General features: G+C 39.1%; 3 protein-coding genes across 3 annotated transcripts in view; 1 reads left to right on the top strand and 2 right to left on the bottom strand.

Annotated features, from left to right (window-relative positions):
- Nucleotides 1–7,321, bottom strand: part of LOC116288005 (uncharacterized) — a 190,352-nt gene extending 183,031 nt beyond the window's left edge. The window contains exon 1 of the mRNA XM_089030775.1: nucleotides 6,670–7,321. Within this exon, the coding sequence (XP_088886901.1) occupies nucleotides 6,670–6,735 (66 nt within the window). The 5' untranslated portion in view covers nucleotides 6,736–7,321. The remainder of the gene's footprint in view (nucleotides 1–6,669) is intronic.
- A 2,175-nt stretch (nucleotides 7,322–9,496) lies between these two features.
- On the top strand, nucleotides 9,497–12,596 carry LOC116287957 (matrix metalloproteinase-9). The gene is made up of 7 exons (XM_089030777.1): nucleotides 9,497–9,650; nucleotides 10,107–10,262; nucleotides 10,744–10,908; nucleotides 11,200–11,361; nucleotides 11,496–11,675; nucleotides 11,841–12,001; nucleotides 12,290–12,596. Exons 1-6 carry the CDS (start codon nucleotides 9,590–9,592, stop codon nucleotides 11,999–12,001), a joined length of 885 nt encoding a protein of 294 aa, XP_088886903.1. The 5' UTR covers nucleotides 9,497–9,589; the 3' UTR covers nucleotides 12,290–12,596.
- Nucleotides 12,597–13,258: 662 nt separating this feature from the next.
- On the bottom strand, nucleotides 13,259–19,515 carry LOC116287956 (cell cycle checkpoint protein RAD17; the record flags this gene model as incomplete). Its single annotated transcript, XM_031694666.2, has 17 exons — nucleotides 13,259–13,687; nucleotides 13,959–14,016; nucleotides 14,384–14,464; nucleotides 14,777–14,816; nucleotides 15,181–15,339; nucleotides 15,832–15,885; nucleotides 16,003–16,095; nucleotides 16,302–16,384; nucleotides 16,473–16,721; nucleotides 16,797–16,917; nucleotides 17,375–17,444; nucleotides 17,752–17,877; nucleotides 17,956–18,008; nucleotides 18,121–18,284; nucleotides 18,422–18,551; nucleotides 19,274–19,345; nucleotides 19,429–19,515. Coding segments are annotated over 17 exons (1,821 nt in total), but the record flags the coding sequence as incomplete, so codon positions are not given.
- Between the last annotated feature and the right edge of the window lie 27 nt (nucleotides 19,516–19,542).

Genomic DNA, 19,542 nt, shown 5'->3' with positions numbered 1-19,542 from the left:
AAGTTCATGCATTAAATTTCCAGTCTTCGCAACGATACACTTTGTTTTTGTATTTTGGCAGCTGATAACAAAATGGGTGTTGCAAACGTCAACACGACTAATTCGTTTTGAGGACTGTTATACTCTTCGTGCCAACAGCAATTCGGTAGCATTTGTGCCAACTGATACTTTAAAAACGATTTGGGTTCCTTGACACGCGTGACCTCTCTTTTCTTTCTTTCCTCTTCTTCTTTCTTCTTCTTCTTCGTCCTCCCTCTCACTCTCCGCGCTGATCCTCGCTGTCAAAGTTCCTCTTGGTTCTTCAGCATCATTGTCCACTTTCGTTTCCACTATTGCTAACATCCGTACTCATCGTTATCCTCTGGTTGCCTTCATCAGAATCTGCCATATATTTTGTTGCGAATAAGATTCTTGTCCCAACTCAACTCTGCCATCCACTGGTAAAAGTCCTTGAGCCCCTTGGGGCGTTAACTTCTGGGTTGTAGGTACAAAGCATACTCGATTAAATTCTTTCATGTTGGCTATGGAATTCCACTTGATGATGAGTCATTTCCCATGGGAATTCAATACAAAATAGCTTTGTCTGCTACCCATGCTAAAGGTAAATCATGTGCCTTTTGTCGCGTATGCTTTAGTGGAGCTGTCTTGCCATTCGATTGATTTCATTCTCATCCGATTTCGAAATTGCTCCTCCTCGCTGAATAATCGTCGCTCAGCTCAGCTCGGGTTCTCGCGGTTTCTCTCTTCTGAAACTCTTCTTCTCTTTCATGAATGACCTCTACTAGTACAAAGAAGTTCTTGGCATTGGGCGGTTTTTTCATAGCAGTAAAAGCTCAGGAGCGCCTCATTAGAAGGATGCAGACCTCCGCCCCACCACGCCCCTCCGCCTTTTGAATCATAAATTTTTTTCCTTGCCTTAATGTCTTTGGCCATGAGCTAACTCCTCTTATATCATCCTTGTGCGGTCTCATCTTTCCTTTTGCTCTGATATGGGAATTGTTCCTTGTATAAATTTAGACAGACCTCACACATTCACATGCTTGTTCGGGAGAGTGGGCTGTTTGCAAGCAAAACATTTCTTCTCGGATGCTCTGGGCATTTAGTCACAGATTTTATAGCCAAAGTTATCACGAAGTAAGAGACAGTTTCTCTCGGGATGGTTTGATTTCATAAATGACCGGAAAGAACATCGTATTTGTTATACAACGGTTCTTTACTATCTACTCTATACGTAGATTCCAGTACAGATTCCCTAGATTCTACATAGATGCTCCAGTAGATTCTACCGTAGATTCGACCGTCAATTCTAACTTAGATTCTCACACAGATTCTACACTAGATTTCTACACTAGATTCTACAAATTCCTCACCTAGATTCTACACTAATGCTACACCTAGATCTAACAATTCTAACTATTCTCGATGCTACACTAATTCTCACGAGACTCGACACTAGATTCTAATCTAGATTCTACACTAGATTCTACACTAGACTCTAGACCTCTACACGAATTACTACATTAGATTCTACAACTAATTCTACACTAGACTCCTACAAACTAGACTTCTACATTAGAGTCTACACTATATTCTACACTAGATTATACACTAGATCTACAACTAGATTCTCCACTAGATTCTTACATTTAGATTCTACACTAGATTCTACACTAGACTCTCACAACTAGACTCTACACTAGGATTCTACACTAGATTCTACACTAGATTCTACATTAGATTCTACACTAGATTCTACACTGAGACTCTAAACTAGACTCTACTAGATTCTTATATCTACACTAGAATCTTATGTAGACTAGAATCCCTGAATTCGTATAAATAGCGCTCCCTATAGGAATTGGCCTCATTCTTCGAAAGACGCACGATGACACGGGTTCTGTCCTATTTGCGAAAAGCAGCAAAAGAATTTATACACTCATTTAAGTCCGAACCCATAAGTTGGACAATTCGCAACGAAAGTATTGGATCGGTCAAGAACAAATGCGAAAAAGCAGTCATCGATTCACTCCGTACCCATTGCCTCAAAATGGTTGAAGATCACACGAAATGTGACAGGTTTCAGTTACTCCATCCGTTCACTGCTCTGGTAGCTGGAATGACTGGATTCTGGAAAAACGGTCTGGGTTCAGAATTTGTTTGAACATGCAACAAAAGTCATAAATCCATCACCACGGCGTATTGTATGGAGTTACGCACAATGGCAACCTGCTTACGAACAAATGTTAGCAACCATTCCCGGGATCGAGTTCGTGAAAGGCATACCCCACGATATTGACGAGGATGGTTACTTCGACCCCAAAATCAATAATGTGATTGTAATTGACGATCAAATGACAGAGACATCCAACGACAAGAGAATCATGAACCTATTTACCAAAGGATCTCATCATCGCAACCTCAGTGTCATTTTCCTGATGCAGAATCTCTACTTTCAAGGAAAAATCATGCGCACCCTGAGTTTGAATGCGGCTCTTACCTTGTTCTTTTAAAAACCCAAGAGACAAACTACAAATGATGACATTGGGAAAACAAATGTACCCGGGAAAAAAACAGAACAGTTTGTGCAAAAGTACGAAGCCGCTGTTCAAAAAACCTTATGGGTATCTTTTCGTGGATCTCAACCAAACACACCAGAAGAATGCAGGCTTCGGGACGAATGTTCTTCCCAATGATCTGCCTGCTTTGCAGACGAAGCTGTCAAAAACAGCAATTTCGCAACTTGGTGGTGGACAGTCAGATGTCACGCAATCTATCTCTAACTATTTCGAACGTCAAAGCTATTTACAATCGCCTATATTAAAAACAATGCAGAACTTAGAGAGCAAATGACTAGCATTCTCAGGGATTCCAATACCCCTGCGGAACTAAAATCAAAAATTATTCGCAGCTATACGATCGATATCTTAATCTACAACAGCAAATTCAAAGTCGTTCGCCCCACAGCTCAATGCTGGAAATGATGCAATCACCACAGGTACCACCATTGACAAGTCCCAGTCTCCCCACTAGTCTAACATCCCCAGAAAATGTTACTTCAACAAGTCTCACTGATAGCGGCTACACCACACCCAAAACTAAAACGCCTTCATTCCTAGAGCGGCTAACCTCAAAATTAGAACTCCTGCTCTGGAACTCAATCGAGCGAGAGCTTCAGCTTCACCGGAGGTTCCTTCCACTCCATTAAGAACCACGACTAGTTTTGATCAACCCTCTTCAATTGCCTCCTCATTCAGCACCCCCAAACAACACAATCCCTGCCACCTCCACCTGATTTCCACCAACTCCTCCGTCAAGTAAAGAAAAATCTGTGAAGTGGATTAGCTATCAAGATTCAGATAAATATCTTGGTAAAATCTTAAAACCACCGCGACGATCAGAACGATTGAGAGCGATAGCCAAGTCGATACCCGACTGGCAAAATGTGTAGTTCGGAGTTTAGCTGTAGTGACGCTGAACTATGAAAATCAATCAAAACACTGTGTTTGTTGAGTCTTCTATTGTTTACAAACGTGGTCTTGATATCTAGTAGGTTTTTTTGACTCGCAAATTTTGCAGAACACAGTCCTCTATTGTTTCAAGTGACGGGTGTTTCTATTGAACAAATATATACTGACAATCAAAACATAATACTTAGTTAAAAAATGAAAAGAGCTGTAACTAACTTTTTTTGTATTCACATGCATTGAGCGTTTTATAAATAAATGAATAAAAAAGATTTTTGAAAAACGTGTTTGCTCTTTTCCTTGGGCAAGTCATTTAATTGTTTGTTTTTTGATGAGTCAACTTCGTAGAACTCAATTAGGGTGAAACAAAAGCATAAAGTAAAAAGAGTCTAATCCTTTAACAATAGGCAATTAGATCAGAACATTTTATTAGGATCAAACTTTGACGTAAAATATAGGATGTGGTGCAATTCCTAATTCTAAAATAGATATGACGATATCCGTATTGCCTGTGAGTGGTGCAATTCTTACTTTAGACGGTAGTAAAAGAGTTGGGCATAAAATCTCAAAATCTTTAGTATTCAATATCTTATCGCGGTAGTAAGACAAAGGACAATATCCGTAGAACTCAATTAGGATGATGAACAAAAGCCTAAACTAAGCCTTTAAGGCTTTGAGATAAGAAAACTATATTTTATGAGTAATTAGAAACTTTTATTAGGATTAAACTTTGACGTAAAACATAGGATGTGGTGCAATCCAGCCAACTAAGAATAAATATAACTGACCACCCCTCCCCCCTACCTCACTGGAAACTCACTCCTCGAGTGATGTAGAATTGGTACTTCATATCTACTGGAGGGACATGGTAATCGCAGAGAAAGTCGTGCCGCAAAAGCAAATTTATTTTTTGTTGAAAATTAAAGAAATAAAGAAGAAAAGAAACGAATAATCAAAGGAGGAAAAAAAAAAAACAAAAAAAAAAACCGCATTTGCAGTACACCTTTTGCTGTTCGTTAACCGCAAAGGAATATTCATTGAAGTGAAAAAGCATTGTCATTAGAGCGAACAGGCATACAATAAGGCGAACGGAGTCTCAATAGTGCGATGGAACGTTCATTAAGAAATTTAGCATTGAATTTGACAATCATGAATATGTTTGCGTGGATTCATTAACGTTTTCAAACTTTCATTAGCGTTTTGGTGCAGACAATAAACCACAACACACATTCAATACAGTGTTTTGGACATTTATTTACGCAATACAATACACCTTTTGCTGTTCATTAACCGCAAAGGAATATTCATTCAAGCGAAAAAGCATTATCATTAGCGCGAAGAGGCACACAATAACGCGAACGGAGTTTCAAGAGCGCGATGGAACTTTCATTAAGGAATTTAGCATAACATTGGACAATCATGAATATGTTTGTGCAGGTTCATTAGCGTTTTCGAAGTTTCATTAGCGCCTTTGTGCAATCAATAGACAAAACCACACATTCAATAACGGTTTTTGGACATTCATTAGCGCAATACATTATTACTTTACTTTTTACACGGGAATTGTAGGATTTTAGGTAGTGAGTTGATATTTATACCTAACGCCATGTTTTCTATATATTCATGGGTTGTAAAAAATGTAAAGTAAGCTAAAATCCTACAATTCCCGTGTAAAAAGTAAAGTAATAATGTATTGCGCTAATGAATGTCCAAAAACCGTTATTGAATGTGTGGTTTTGTCTATTGATTGCACAAAGGCGCTAATGAAACTTCGAAAACGCTAATGAACCTGCACAAACATATTCATGATTGTCCAATGTTATGCTAAATTCCTTAATGAAAGTTCCATCGCGCTCTTGAAACTCCGTTCGCGTTATTGTGTGCCTCTTCGCGCTAATGATAATGCTTTTTCGCTTGAATGAATATTCCTTTGCGGTTAATGAACAGCAAAAGGTGTATAAGTGTATTGTGCTTTTACGATTGTAGATTTTCAAAAACAAAAAAGGGAATTTATCTTTGAATGTGTTCTCTATTTAAACATCTTGGACGATATGTTTACATGTGGTTGTACCATTTTATGCATTTTTGTGGATCTTCATAGGCCCTCAAAAGACGCTAGTCTGACTCATTTGGAACATAGTTAATGGAGGGGAATGGTTATGAAACCTATTGTTATAGGTCTTTGTTCACTTTTTTCAAGCGTGACCGTGCACAATCCTTTGTTTTACCATTGTTTTACCATTGTTGGCAATGGCTGAGTGAACAGACAAAAATCTTGCTTTTGGCAGCTAGTTCAAAAGACTTAAAGATCTATAAGAGATATTTGAATATTCCTTACAACAATCCCATAGACAAAGTTTATGTTTACTTATTTTGCAATTTCAGATGAGCATAAATCAAAAATTGTGCACCGTCAAGACCGGTTCAACATCAAAAGCGAACAAAGACCTGATAAAATATACTTATATTGTATTGCGTAAATAAATGTCCAAAACGCTGTATTGAATGTGTGTTGTGGTTTATTGTCTGCACCAAAACGCTAATGAAAGTTTGAAAACGTTAATGAACTTACGCAAACATATTCATGATTGTCAAATTCAATGCTAAATTTCTTAATGAAAGTTCCATCGCACTATTGAGACTCCGTTCGCCTTATTGTATGCCTGTTCGCTCTAATGACAATGCTTCTTCACTTCAATGAATATTCCTTTGCGGTTAATGAACAGCAAAAGGTGTATTAGTTTCAATTTAGGAAAGAAAAGTTTTTCATTCTTCCAAGTCCAATTTTTTTGCAATCTGTTGCATTCCCATTGCGTTACGCTCCATCCAGTAATATGATCGATATGCTTTAACTAGATGCCGATCTAATGGCCTCAAACATCTAATACCAGAGTATTAGGTGATCATTAATCATATTAAGTCTATCAGTCCCCAACTTCGCAAGCCAAAGAATTTCTTCTCTTTTCGGCTAGCGTTGAGGCGCCGTGAAAGCTTCCTAGAATAAATAAGTGGTTCATCTTTTAATTCTTCAAAATTAAGGAAAATAAATCGAAGCAAAAGATGAACAGGGTAACTTGGAACTTCGACCTTTCCGTGGCTGATGCAAGTTACAATCCTGTCAACGACCCTCAGCAATAAAATACTAATACTAAAATACTAAGCTTTTAGTTAGAATACTATAGGACAATGCTTAACGTTCACTTACTTGACAAGAAACAAAGGTCGTAAGAAACCAATCTTGACAAAGCGTTCCCACATGAACTCTGTCCATAGTTAATAGAGGGAAATGGTTAGTAAACCCTTTTGTTATAAGTCTTTGTTCACTTTTTTCAAGCGTGACCGTGCACAATCCTTTGTTTTACAATTGTTTTACCATTGTTGGCAATGGCTGAGTGAACAGACCAAAATCTTTCTCTTGGCTGCTAGTTCAAAATACCTTGAAGATTTATAAGAGATATTTGAATATTCCTTACAATAATCCCATAGACGAAGTTTATGTTTACTTATTTTGCAATTTCGGATGAGCATAAATCAAACATTGTGCACGGTCAAGACCGGTTCAACATCAAAAGCGAACAAAGACCTGATAACAATAGGTTTCCTAACCATTCCCCTCTATTAACTATGCTCTGTCTGTAAGCAACTCTCTTTTCGTGAGTCGGTTTCACGAAAATATTCATAGCAGTGTTGGTTTGCAATACAAACAAACAAACGTCTGACAAAATCTTGCCAGTTGCGTTCAATAGCTTACTAAAGTAAAGTATAACCCATCGTCGAGCTAGTTCTTCTAGATGGTCCCGCTAAGCAAACGTCTGTAAATCAGTCGGCCATATATATATATATGACGTAGATGAGAGTATGTGGACCGCGTGGCACTAATGAAATAGTAGAAGATAATATAGGTAAGTTGTAGTGCTTGGGAACGAGGTTATTACGGGCGGAAGCCCTTGGAATTAAATTAGGAAAAATTAATTATCGAAATTAATTTTTCCGAATTTAATTCCAAGGGCTTCCGCCCGGAATAACCTCGTTCCCAAGCACTACAACTTACCTATATTATCTTCTATATATGACGTAGTTTACAAAGGCAACCCAAACACTATCATCATATATTGTCTTGACCGGATCCAGTCCATCATGGGTCTCTGAGTAGTCCGCTGTACGAGAGTATGGGTTTTGCAGATCGAATGTTTTGAAAATTCAGAATTATTTTAATTACCCCGTGACCAACTGGTGCTTTTGGTTGAAAGGGTTGGGGGGCTGTATATAGTGAGTGAGCCATTTGTGTTAGATAGATTAACACCCCCTTGCCTCCCTCCCCCCTCCCCTCCCCCATCCCTAACGCTTTCTGTTTATCTGAATCTCCAATTCTCCTCTAGATCAGTCCAGTACAGGTTACTTCTGGAATCAAAGCCAATAACTGCATGAAGGTCATGGGTTAAGCAACATTATACAAAAGTAGCTTCTTCATTTGGCTAAGCTTCAATTTATTCTTTGCTGCATAAAGGAATAGTTTTCTTGCTCTACCCGACTGACGATTCGTAGACAACATGGCTCATCATTGGAATTTTCTTGTTCTTTTCGCTTTACGAAATGTCTGTCTATCGCTCATCTTGAATTCTGAGGTTACCGAGTGGGGAAACATTTCTAAATTAGCTAATCAATGAAAATATAAAAAACTAAAAACCAGTAGTCCCTAAAACATGAACGTTTAAATATCAATTTGGAAAGAAATGGAGAAATTCTAAATATGCATGTGCAAATTCTAGAAACAAGCATTTCGTGTGGTTCATAAAGACTTTGTCTTGCACCCTTCTTCTGAAATTCAACCATGCACCACAAATCTTTTCTAAGGTTTGTTTTTCTTTATTCTTATATGACTATGATACCTCTGATGATACCTAATGTTTCTTAACTTGACTTAGCTTAATTGCATAAGTGGGCTGTTATAAATATACCATCGTTTCCTGTGAGACACAGCGGGGCGGATCCAGGAATTTGTTCAGGGAGGGGTGCAGTGCACATAGTTAACCCAGTGAGGGGTGCGCCCCTTAGAATCAAAGGGAAAAAACAGTATTTTGTATTGGTTAAATCTTTGAGGTAGGGGCACAAAATCGAACCAGGGGTGCACACCCCCTGCACCCCTTCCCTGGATCCGACACTGAGACATCAGTATGCATAAGATGATGATGGCATAATTGTTATCGAAATATAATATTTCATTTCAATCTGTCGTTATAGTCTTAATTTTAAAATCTATAATGAATATACTCGACCTTTTCTTTATTTTATACGCTTTTGTCTGAATCTTGCCTGACCATGACTGATTATCCCCAGTAACATTAAACCACCAAGGTCCAATTAAAGATAAAGCGGTTCACAGTAAAGCCTCTGGCTGTTTTCCATGAGACTATTCTTGTTCCATCTTGTTCTACAACGAAAAACCTTTCTTTCTGTTTTAGTGGTTAATTTCTTTGACTGTTTTATGTTGCTTGTTTCTTTATACAAGTTTCGATTTTTTACTTCTAGTTTTTATGCCTTTCAAAAAATGTTTTTCACCGTTACCTACACAGTAAACTGACAAACAGACAAGGCACGGCAAAACATGTTACAGCGAGCAAGGAAACCTACCATTTCTGGGGTCTCGGGTTGCATTCCTGGTATCAAATACGAGTCGAGTTTGTTGGCCAGTCTCCCTCTAGCTTCAAGGGTTTTTCTCCGGATTCTACAGTTTTCCTCCCTCTGCAAAGTCTATAACAAGCTAAATTCCAATTCGTTCTGTGAATATCTGTGCACTGAGCTAGTTAAATGAGCCGAAAGCGGTTGTTTAATTCATGCAGGGCATCGATACAATTTGAAGGGTCCCCCCTTTTATCATCTCTCTACCTCCCCCTGCCCCCTTACGTCTTCCTGTATATCTGAAGCTCCAACTGATTCTTTGCCCCTCAATCTACAGGTTCGTTCTGGAATCAAAGCCAATAGCGGCATGAAGGTCATGGGTTAACAACATCGTGTATATAAAAGGCGGCTCTTCATTTGGCTAAGCTTCAATTTGTTCTTTGCTGCGGAAAGCTAAAGGAATAAGTTAACTGCTCTACAGGTACCACTGACGCTTCGTAGACAACATGGCTCATTGGAATTTTGTTCTTTTCGCTCTACTGCAAAGTGTGCTTGTCACTTCTCTTGGTAAGTACCGGAGTGATATTGTTATACAAACTAACCTATTTACTAAGTCTTTGGGCTTTCTCTGGGTTATCTTTAGTCCATGACACCCGCCAACACGATAGCTCCCAATACGATGTGCGAGTTGGTCCCGGGTTTAGACCAGGGATTACACTTCCGACAAATGGTACACGCGTCTACCAGAAGAAAGGAAAAGAGCGGGAAAATTGGATTACCTCAATTAGAGACCGAGTCAGTTCCGGAACTTTCCGATCGGAGTCAGTGACACATACCATTTGTTTTTCCAACTTGATTTTCCGGGTAAATGGTAAAGCACCCCACACCAAAGGTTGTTTCAGGTATTGATACGCCTTGCCCTAACCTTGATCTACCCAGAGGTCATTGGCAGCTGATGTCTGCCTCCATTTCTTTTTTCTAGCTATTTTTTTAAACAAAAAATCACTCTGTTGATTTATTCAGTTTCAGGTCAAATGACGACCTCAGGAGAGAACTGTACCTTTCCATTCACATACCGTGATATTGTGTACAACAGCTGTACTACCAAGAATCACAATCGTCCTTGGTGCTCTACAACAGCAAACTATGACACAGATAAGAAGTGGGGCAACTGTGCAGGTGACAGATTCATTTCTAGACCTGATGTACAGGTCATTTTTTGTAGACTTGGGGGAAGGGGGTTAGTGGGTCGGATGATTTTTGTTGCGACATATTATCAATGATTACTTGACCCTCTCCAAGAGGTATACTATTCTTTTTTATGACCCTCTTCAACAGTGGGTTATGGGTACTCTCTCATCTTAATAATATTTGTGTGATCTACCCCTTGATACCTGTCAATGTATAGCTGAACCCCCTTAGTTGCCTAAAGACATGTGCACGATCCCTTCTTCCCCCTCCCTCCCCCTAAATCCTTACGTCTAGGCGATCACATTCTAACCCTTGCAGGGAGGCGATAAATATGATGGCCTATCCGGCACTTAGACTTTTTGCGCATTTGTGGCTTTCTTCCAATAATTTAAAGAGTATACTTCTGTAATCTCTTACTAGCTTCTTATTCCTGTTTGTCTCACAGTATTTTTTGACCGTTGTTTTAAAGGTTTCGCAAAGTCTGGGGTGGAGACAACTAGAGGAGAGAGTTGCGCCTTTCCTTTCATTTACCGTGGTGTGGTGTACAACAGCTGTACTACCGCTGTTCACTTTCTTCCCTGGTGTTCTACAACAGTCAACTACGATAAAGACAAGAAGTGGTCGAATTGTGCAGGTGAGAATCTTTACTTCCCTTAGCTTTCTATAGACTTAAGGCCCATCTGAACAGACTTGCACACACCCGTTAATAGCTGTATTATCGTAATCGGCTTATCATCGGCTCGTCGTCGGCACATCATCGCGACTCATTGTCTATTCGTCATCGGGTCATCAACAGCTTATTGATTGATCATCGACTTATGGTAGGTCACTCAACGGATCTTCGTCACATGTTTATCATCGGTTTATCATCAACTTATCATCGGCTCTCCATATTATGTGCTAAATTTCATCTTTCTGTTCATAGGTTTCTCGTCTGGTGTAAGTACAGAATCAGGAGGTTTCTGTGTGTTTCCCTTCACATACAAAGGACAAGAGTACAAAAGTTGCATTACCAAGGGTAACAAACGTCCCTGGTGCTCTACAACAGCGAACTACGACAAAGACAGGAAGAATGATACCTGTAAAGGTAAAGAAATAGAAGAAATAGAAGACAAATCGTAGAACTGAAACAGACTATAAAGTATAGAAAAATAAAATACTACTCATGTCTTTGTCTGGTTCGTTTCCATATTACAGTTATTTATTTTGTTTTTGCTTCAGGATTTTTTATAGATGATTCAAGAACAACCTCGGGCGAATACTGTGCCTTCCCATTTGTCTACAAAGGGCAACACTACAATACTTGGACATTAAAGAATCACGATCGTTTTTGGTGCTCTACAACGACCAACTACGACGAAGACAAGAAATGGGGCAACATTCCATTTGGAAAAGGAGAACGTACGTTTTTTGATAACAGGGGGGGGGGGGGGGGGGGGGGGCTTGAGCTCTTTCAATAAGATGAACTTTGGTGGAAAACCTTATTTTTACGAAAGCTGTTTCTTTGTTAACTGAAACCAAGAAGTGGATTGTCAGCCAGTGACATATGAAAATTGTTTTCTATAGGTATCATAACGTTAACAACCACAGGCGAATACTGCGTCTTCCCATTCGTCTACGAAGGGCGACAATACAATAACTGTACGAGCAAGAACCATCATCGTCCTTGGTGCTCTGTAACAGCAAACTACGACAAGGAAAAGGAATGGGGCGACTGTATATATTAGGTATAAGTCTTAGTTGTTGTATGAGGGTAGAGTTACTTGCTAGTTCTCTTCTCGAGGGCAGATCGAGGAGTTTTTGAGATGGCGGGGGGGGGGGGGGGGGGGGGGTTCAAACGTGTACTAAGAGCTAAACCTGTTGGTCCTTTTTATGACCACTCTTTTATTTATTTCAATCATTCATATACAATTGACTTCAAACCTGTGGCAAAACTAAATTATGATACAAAACCATTGTCCAACCGTATTATCTAAGAACCTTTTTAATATCTTTTTTCCTTAATGTGTCCATAGCTGGTCAACGCTAACAGTCATTCAGGAGTCCTTGAAAAGTGGATCACTTCATGATAAACGAAAAAAACTCAAGAATCAAAGTTTTAGGTAGACAGCTTTCTAGGAAGACTATCGACTCAAATGGTTTTCTCTTTTGAGCCCAGAGATTGGACGATGCGATTTTGAGTCTGAATGTGATTGGTTAGGTGAGGAAGCCATTTAAAAGTCGGGGTTGTTTAATTGCCATTATAAACTACATTATCATTATAGAAGAAAAGCTTTTAGTAATATTGGTCAGATTTGAAATAAATAGCATTGAAAAAAGCCATTCGTCGTCATATCTTACCTGATGATCAAATGCGATCACTTGCCGTGTTTTAAGGTCGCACCGAATGATTCGATATGAAAAGCCACTTGAAACTGAGATGCTGATATATTTTTAAAAGCTGATTGAGTTTTGTATGAGTGTTGCTGGAAATAATATAACAATACCAGAATATAAGTTATGTGATTATTAGTGAAACACGTTTCAATCATATCAAAACCTTCAGTCCCCAATTTCAAAAGAATTTGTCTCTTTCTCTCCGTTATTCTTCCAAAGAATTAAGGAAAATAAATCGAAGCAAAACCAGAGGGTAACTTGGGAACCTTAACCTTAATATAATGCGAGTCACAATCCTGTCAGCAACCCTCAGAAATAATACAAATACTAAGCTTTTAGTTAGAATACTATAGGACAATGCTTGACGTTTACTTACTTGACAAGAAACAAAGGTCGTAAGAAACCAATCTTGATAAAGCGTTCCCACATGAACTCTGTCGGTAAGCAACTCTCTTTTCGTGAGTCGGTTTCACGGAAATATTAATAGCAGTGTGGGTTTGCAATACAAACAAACGTCTGACAAAATCTCCCCAGTGGCGTTCAATAGCTTACTAAAGTAAAGTGTATCCCATCGTCGTTCACCACAGGCAACCCAAACACTGTCATCATCGTGTTGACCTTTTTTATTTGTAATAACGATTCATACCTTACAACAAACTGACAGGATGTGTATCTTTTAGTCACACTTCCCTGCTTCATGGCGATATGTATTTTACAAATATAATCCGTAATAAATTACACTTATTTCTATGGCAACCGTTGGTATGGTTACTACTGCTGATTGGGTCCTCAGATCTTACCCTATTCTGTGTTTGGAGTCGCGCTCCTTTGTTTCCATAATAAATTGCTGTCATGGTTACCACTCATCGTCGAAATCTTCGATGACTATATCTTCAGAGTTCAGTATCTCGACGTCATCTAATTCCATGTCTTTTGACTCTTGCACGGTGTTGGACGCGCTTGTTTGCGAGTCTGTGGGCTCGGCGTCCTCTATATCACTACCACAGTCCTTCTCGTCCAGGGTGCTGGAGGATGACCTGGGAATACAATAATCAATAAGTCTCATCCCCAGTCTTTGACCTGGGTAGTTCAGGGCTTGTTTCTTCATTCACGTTAAAAATGAATCCTATTCCAAACGGTGTGCGTGTTATTAGTCAGTGTCGGGATCTATCAGGTCAGCCCCGTGTTTTTCAGGGTTTAGAGATGAAGACAGGGCATATGATAATCATTTAATACAAGACCACAGGTAACCCAAGGGTAAAATTATTTGCATGTTGTGTGTGGGGGGATATTGAAGCTAATATTCACCTGAACGCTGACTTGTTTCTATGGTAACGCCCCATCTGATTCACGAACGAGATCTGACCTGTGAAAAGGTACCGTGATTTATGTCAGTCATGCTTTTTTACCGGGGGAGGGACTGTCATGTTGAGCGCTGCTGTTGGAAGTTGTGGAGGGGGGGGGGGGGGGTTATATATTATTGACCCCACCATATGACTACTATGCGTTTGCTTGATTCTCCCTTCTCGTAATATTCTCCTTATTCTGGTCTCAAGACCTTCTTCTTTTCCATTCCTCATCCTTGGTCCTTGTCATCATCTTCTATGTACTTCCCTTCCCCGTGCCCTTTCTCCTCCCTTCTCTTCTGTCATACTATCCACTCATAAACTAATTACAAAATAGAAAATGAGTCAGTCTGATCCAGCAGGTCATAGCAAGGTTGTTGGTCATACCTGGTGTTTTTAGAGTCACATCCGTTATAGCCAGGTAAGGCAGGATTTGGGTGTGGAGAACTGCTGTGGGGCACGTTTGTTCTGAAGAAAGTACAGCATGAGAAACGATACAAGTGTTAAACAAGGAAAAAACAGTTGATGCTTTCCCAAACCTCACTCTTTTAAACGACAGCCACGACAACGATACCATCACAATGGTAAGACGACTACGACGAAAACAGCAGCAACAACGACAACAACATAAGCAACACTAGAACTGCAACAACAGTAGCAGCAACAACAGCAGTAGGAACGACAACATCAGCCATTAACGCATGAACGCAATATGGCCGACATATATTTGACAAAAAGTACTTAAGATGTCATTAATACAATCAAACGCCCTGACCATACCTGGAAATAGATCTTTTGCAGTTCGATTATTGTCTCGAGTCTAGGAAAATAAAACAAAATCATCACTATCCTTTGACATATCTGTTCTCTATCAATGGAAGCCTACTGTTCATCTGGCTTCGATGCAAAGGCACGGCTACCTTTTAAGATGGAGCAGGGAACAGTGAAAGGGACTATTGGGATTTAGCACGTTGGGTTTTGCAGAGGCAGGAAAAGTGGAGATAGAACGCGAAGAAAACCCTCGAATCAAAGGAGAACAAACAACTCTACTCACATGTGATGCCGAGTCCAGGAATAGAGCTCGACACCCCACAGGGATGAGCCGAAGCTAGTGCAGTATCCCTACCCAACACTTGATTTTCCAATAAAGCTGCCCTTGGATGGATCACTGAATATATTGTTACCTTTTTGTTGACTTCAAACCATTGTGGTTTGTGTAATGGTCTCCAGCCACCCTTCGACGCACCACCAACAGACGAGGACGAACCAACACGATGTGTGTTAGAAAACATCAGGCCTCGTGTAGCAATAGACGACATGTAGGGGATCAGTGATGAACGATGCTGTGTCATGAACAATCAGTATGTAACCATTAACATTTGTAATCGTTATTTTATACAACAGAGGCTTTGCACCATGATGTGATGGCAGCCATGACAGGAGGCAGGAACAATTGAATCTGGTCTAATGAGTCTGATTGACATCATTGAATTTCCTTTCCCAGGGAAAAAAGGCTCAATTGTTGTGCCTCCTGTCATGACGTGATGGTGCAAAGCCTCTATTACTGGAAATATCAGACAGATTGCTTGCATTATGAGTATACCTTCTCTGAACTGCGCCTATAGAATATTTGGGATTAATCAGTGCGCAAGTTGTAATTGGCTGAAGTGTTGCATCGAAAATAAAAACTTTTGTGCGCTGGGTAAATTTAGTCCATGATGGCGTCTATTAGATATATAGACTCTGAATGGCCAGGGGAAAAAATCATCATACCTAAAGTTGAAAACGTAGATTCGCAAAACCAAAACAACATTGATTAATGGAGAGATTCTTACCATCCATTCTACTGACATCATGTTTGAATCACTAAGATATTCACTCGCACGTACCTGCCAACAAAGGTATTGATATCAGTAATGTCTACAGTTTATATCTATGTTCACAAGAAGTATACGGGATTAAATGCCCGTTTCCCTTTGGATTCTTTTTTTGACTATTTTACTCACCACGTCTTCTACATCAGTAAAGAAATCCAAATAGTTTTGGTGAAGGTAGAGATTAAGCATCTCACTCGACAAGTGCGCTCGTTCAATGACATCCTAGATAAATTGTATAAAGTCACTTTTATTGTCACTATTTGAAGCAGATTTCTTATGAGTATGAAAAATTAGATGGCTTGCTACATGTATTCTCCCCCTGCAGCCATTCAGTTAGTATCATTGCATGAGGACACTTAAGATAGCTGTGGGAGAGACTATCCTAAAAGAAGTCTTAGGAAAGCTCACAGCTAAGAAAGTAAACCTACCTCTGGACAAAACTGTGGCACATTTCTTGCTAAGTGAGACAAGTGTTTTGGTAGAAGTTCCTGGTCAGATTCAGAAACATCTCCTGGTACACAAAAGTTTACCAAGATTGTTAGCCTTTTTTAACAGTCTTCAGAAAAAATAAAAAAGATACGATACAATGTGATTCTTACTTTTGCAATAGAGGATTTTCCCTAAGGCTCTGAACAAAAATATACTTGTATCCTTTCCTCCAATAGCAGCCAGTGTTTCATGTTCCTCTTGATTCTCATCTCTACCGTATGATAACCCACCAGTAGTCTTTCTGGACTGGGATTCCTTTATCTTGGGCTTTTTTCTTTTCTTTTCTTGTGCTTTGGATTCTTTCTGGCGCTTATGACCTGATTTTATTGCAGATTTAGATAAAGGTATTTCACTCACATCTGGAGAAGAAAAACAAAGACTCTTTATGATGAATTTAGGAGCTATCCATGTTTTATATAACTGGTAGTACAGACCTTGAATGCCTCTCTGACAACAGAATTGTAGAGCATTGATAGCAGTCCTGATATCACCAGCACTGCTTTGAGATAACTCATTGATTGTGTCTTTGGTCGGCAAGAAGAAGTCTTTTCCAGCCTAAATAAATATGATTATACATACCAGATATTATTATCATTGTCATAACCATCATTACATTACTATTGCAAAAATCATCATCATCATTGCCATCATGCCATCACTATAATCATTATCATCATCACCATCACTATAATCATCATTACCATCACTATAATCATCATCATCATCACCATCATCATCATTACCATCACTATAATCATCATCATCACCATCATCATCATTGCCATCACTATAAGCATCATCATCATCATCATTGCCATCATCATCATTACCATCATCATCATCATCACCATCACTATAATCATCATCATCACTATAATCATCATCACTATAATCATCACCATCGTCATCATTACCATCACTATAATCATCATCACCATCATCATCATTACCATCAATCACTATAGTCATCATCATCACCATTACTTTCATTATCACTGTCAACCTTTCTTACCTTCTTACTTTCTAGAGTGAGTATTCTATTAAGGGTTTTGACAAGACTGGTAGGAGCCACAGGATTAAAGCTGGAGAAAAAAAATTCAATAGGTGGGTGGATTGAAGATGAAAGAATAGATAGACGGATGGACTGATGCTAGGAGGAAGGAAGGATAGATGGGATAGATAAATCAAATGGGTGAGATGGATGGATGGATGGATAGGATGGGTGGATAGGATGGGTAGATGGATGCATGGGATGGATGGATGGTTGGATGGATGGATGGATAGAATTAAAGATTTATGAATAGACGGGTGGATGGGATGGGATGGGATGTATGGATATCATAAGTGAATGGAACAGGATGGATGGATGAAAACAACCATGTTTCCTACCTAACTGTAGCTACTCCAAGACTCTGTTGTACATTCTTAGGTAACAGCCGATGCACATTGGATTCTTCATGTTGACTGTCAGATATTATCAAGACTATAGGACTACGACCTGTTTGCTTATACATCCTGTAACAGATGATACAACAATAAAATTGTCCATACTCTATAGAAATCATAATATCGATTGAGCAAATTCTCTCTTACATCAAAACATCATGAAATTTTCGTGCATCTTGGAAAAATATATTTGGTAAGTCCTGGAAGTACAAATTAGAATAAAAACTCTTACTCACTGAAATATGTTAGACAAAAATAAATGAATAGGAAAGTAATGGGATAAAAATGGGAAAGAATGAAAAATAAAATAACCTCAATTAAGATAATTTTCTTTGGTGTTGGTTGCTGTTTAGACCCAAATATTGATAATGTTGGGTATTTATTTGCTCGTAGAAGGAATTCCTGGAATAACACAAGCTGTGATTGCACTGAAACAAACTTGGGGGTGAAGGATTGGCTTGTGTTAAAATCTGAAACTGTAAAAAAGATGAGAATGAAAATGTTTAATGCTCATTGTGGGACCAATTGTCCTTATCAAAGTATGTTATGGCTCAATGGAATTTGACATGGGGGAGAACTTTGTCACCCATGTGATTAAGGAACACAGCCTTACCTTCTTGTATGCTTGGTATTAAGGGATTAGTCCATTCCTGTATCTCGAACCCCAGTTCTGTACTCAGAGCATGTATTGTAGCAGTTTTACCAGCACCAACCGGTCCAGTAAGAAGTAAAATGCCATTGGACTTGAAAAACAAGAGAAAATTCAAATACATGTGCATAGTTCAATTAAATGAAAACTGTTCCCTGACAGTGTTATGGTTTTTCACAGACTCCACAGCAGCTGTTTTTCGTCTTGTTCCATTCACCTAAGTTTCACTTCCCTCACCAGTGTTTAGTAGAATAAAATTACAAATAGACATGTGTATACTTCAGTTATAACTTCTAGGCTCTCCTCTTTACCCCCTACAAAGTCCTCTCCCCTTTCTTCCCTAGTACTGTACCCATACCCTATAGAACCCCTTTCCCCTGCTGCCATTATACACCTTTCTCATAATGGCCGCCGAACATGGTTGGGACTAAGGACAAGCGCATGCAAGCAAGGTCATAAAGGCCTCATTAGTAAACAAACATAAGTCTACATCTGTTTGGTTACCTGTGTCAAGGTCTTTCACTTTTGCTTCAAGAAATACTTGATAAAGAACTCACTCTGGACGCCATGATGCACTGTGAAGAGAAGTGGGGTCTTTATGACCTTGCTTCCATTCACTCATCCTTAGTCCCAACCTTGTTTGCCACCCATTATGAGAAAGGTGAATAGATCCCTTGCAGCACGTCGGAATGCAGCTCAATCTGGGGACAAAACAATAGGTCCCAATTCTCAGGAGATTGGAATTCTTTTGTTTTATCCCCCAGATTGCTTTGATGTCACATGCAAAGGGTTTGTACAGCCCAGTATATTAACTACCTTTGTGCATAAGTTCTCTAACAGCCAGGAACGAACTTCCTCTACCTTCTTCTTGTGGACTGCAAGTTCTGACTAAAATGGTGTTAAAAGTTCAAAACACTTATTAGCTTGAAAAATAACATGCGCCAATTGACAAATCTAATTTGTAATTTTACCTCGGATGTTGGTCTGTAATTGTCAATCCAAAGTTCTTCATTTTTAATGCTACTTTTACTATACTGACCATTGTTTCCTGAAGCATAAAACAAGTTTAAAAAATCCCTATTACC

This window comes from Actinia tenebrosa, unplaced genomic scaffold, assembly GCF_029948245.1.
Source record: "Actinia tenebrosa isolate PJP-AT-01 unplaced genomic scaffold, QUT_ActTen_1.0 PGA_scaffold15__27_contigs__length_11533743, whole genome shotgun sequence".
Lineage (NCBI taxonomy): Eukaryota > Metazoa > Cnidaria > Anthozoa > Actiniaria > Actiniidae > Actinia > Actinia tenebrosa.
The sequence above is the reverse complement of the archived record's forward strand: the minus strand, read 5'-3'. Positions and strand labels throughout refer to the sequence as shown.

Excerpts from the sequence above, each read along its gene's own strand:
- LOC116287957 (XM_089030777.1), top strand. The coding sequence starts at position 9,590 with ATGGCTCATTGGAATTTTGTTCTTTTCGCTCTACTGCAAAGTGTGCTT. Across the intron at positions 11,362-11,495 it reads GAAGAATGATACCTGTAAAG|GATTTTTTATAGATGATTCA; the intron begins GTAAAGAAATAG and ends TTTTTGCTTCAG. Across the intron at positions 11,676-11,840 it reads TCCATTTGGAAAAGGAGAAC|GTATCATAACGTTAACAACC; the intron begins GTACGTTTTTTG and ends TGTTTTCTATAG.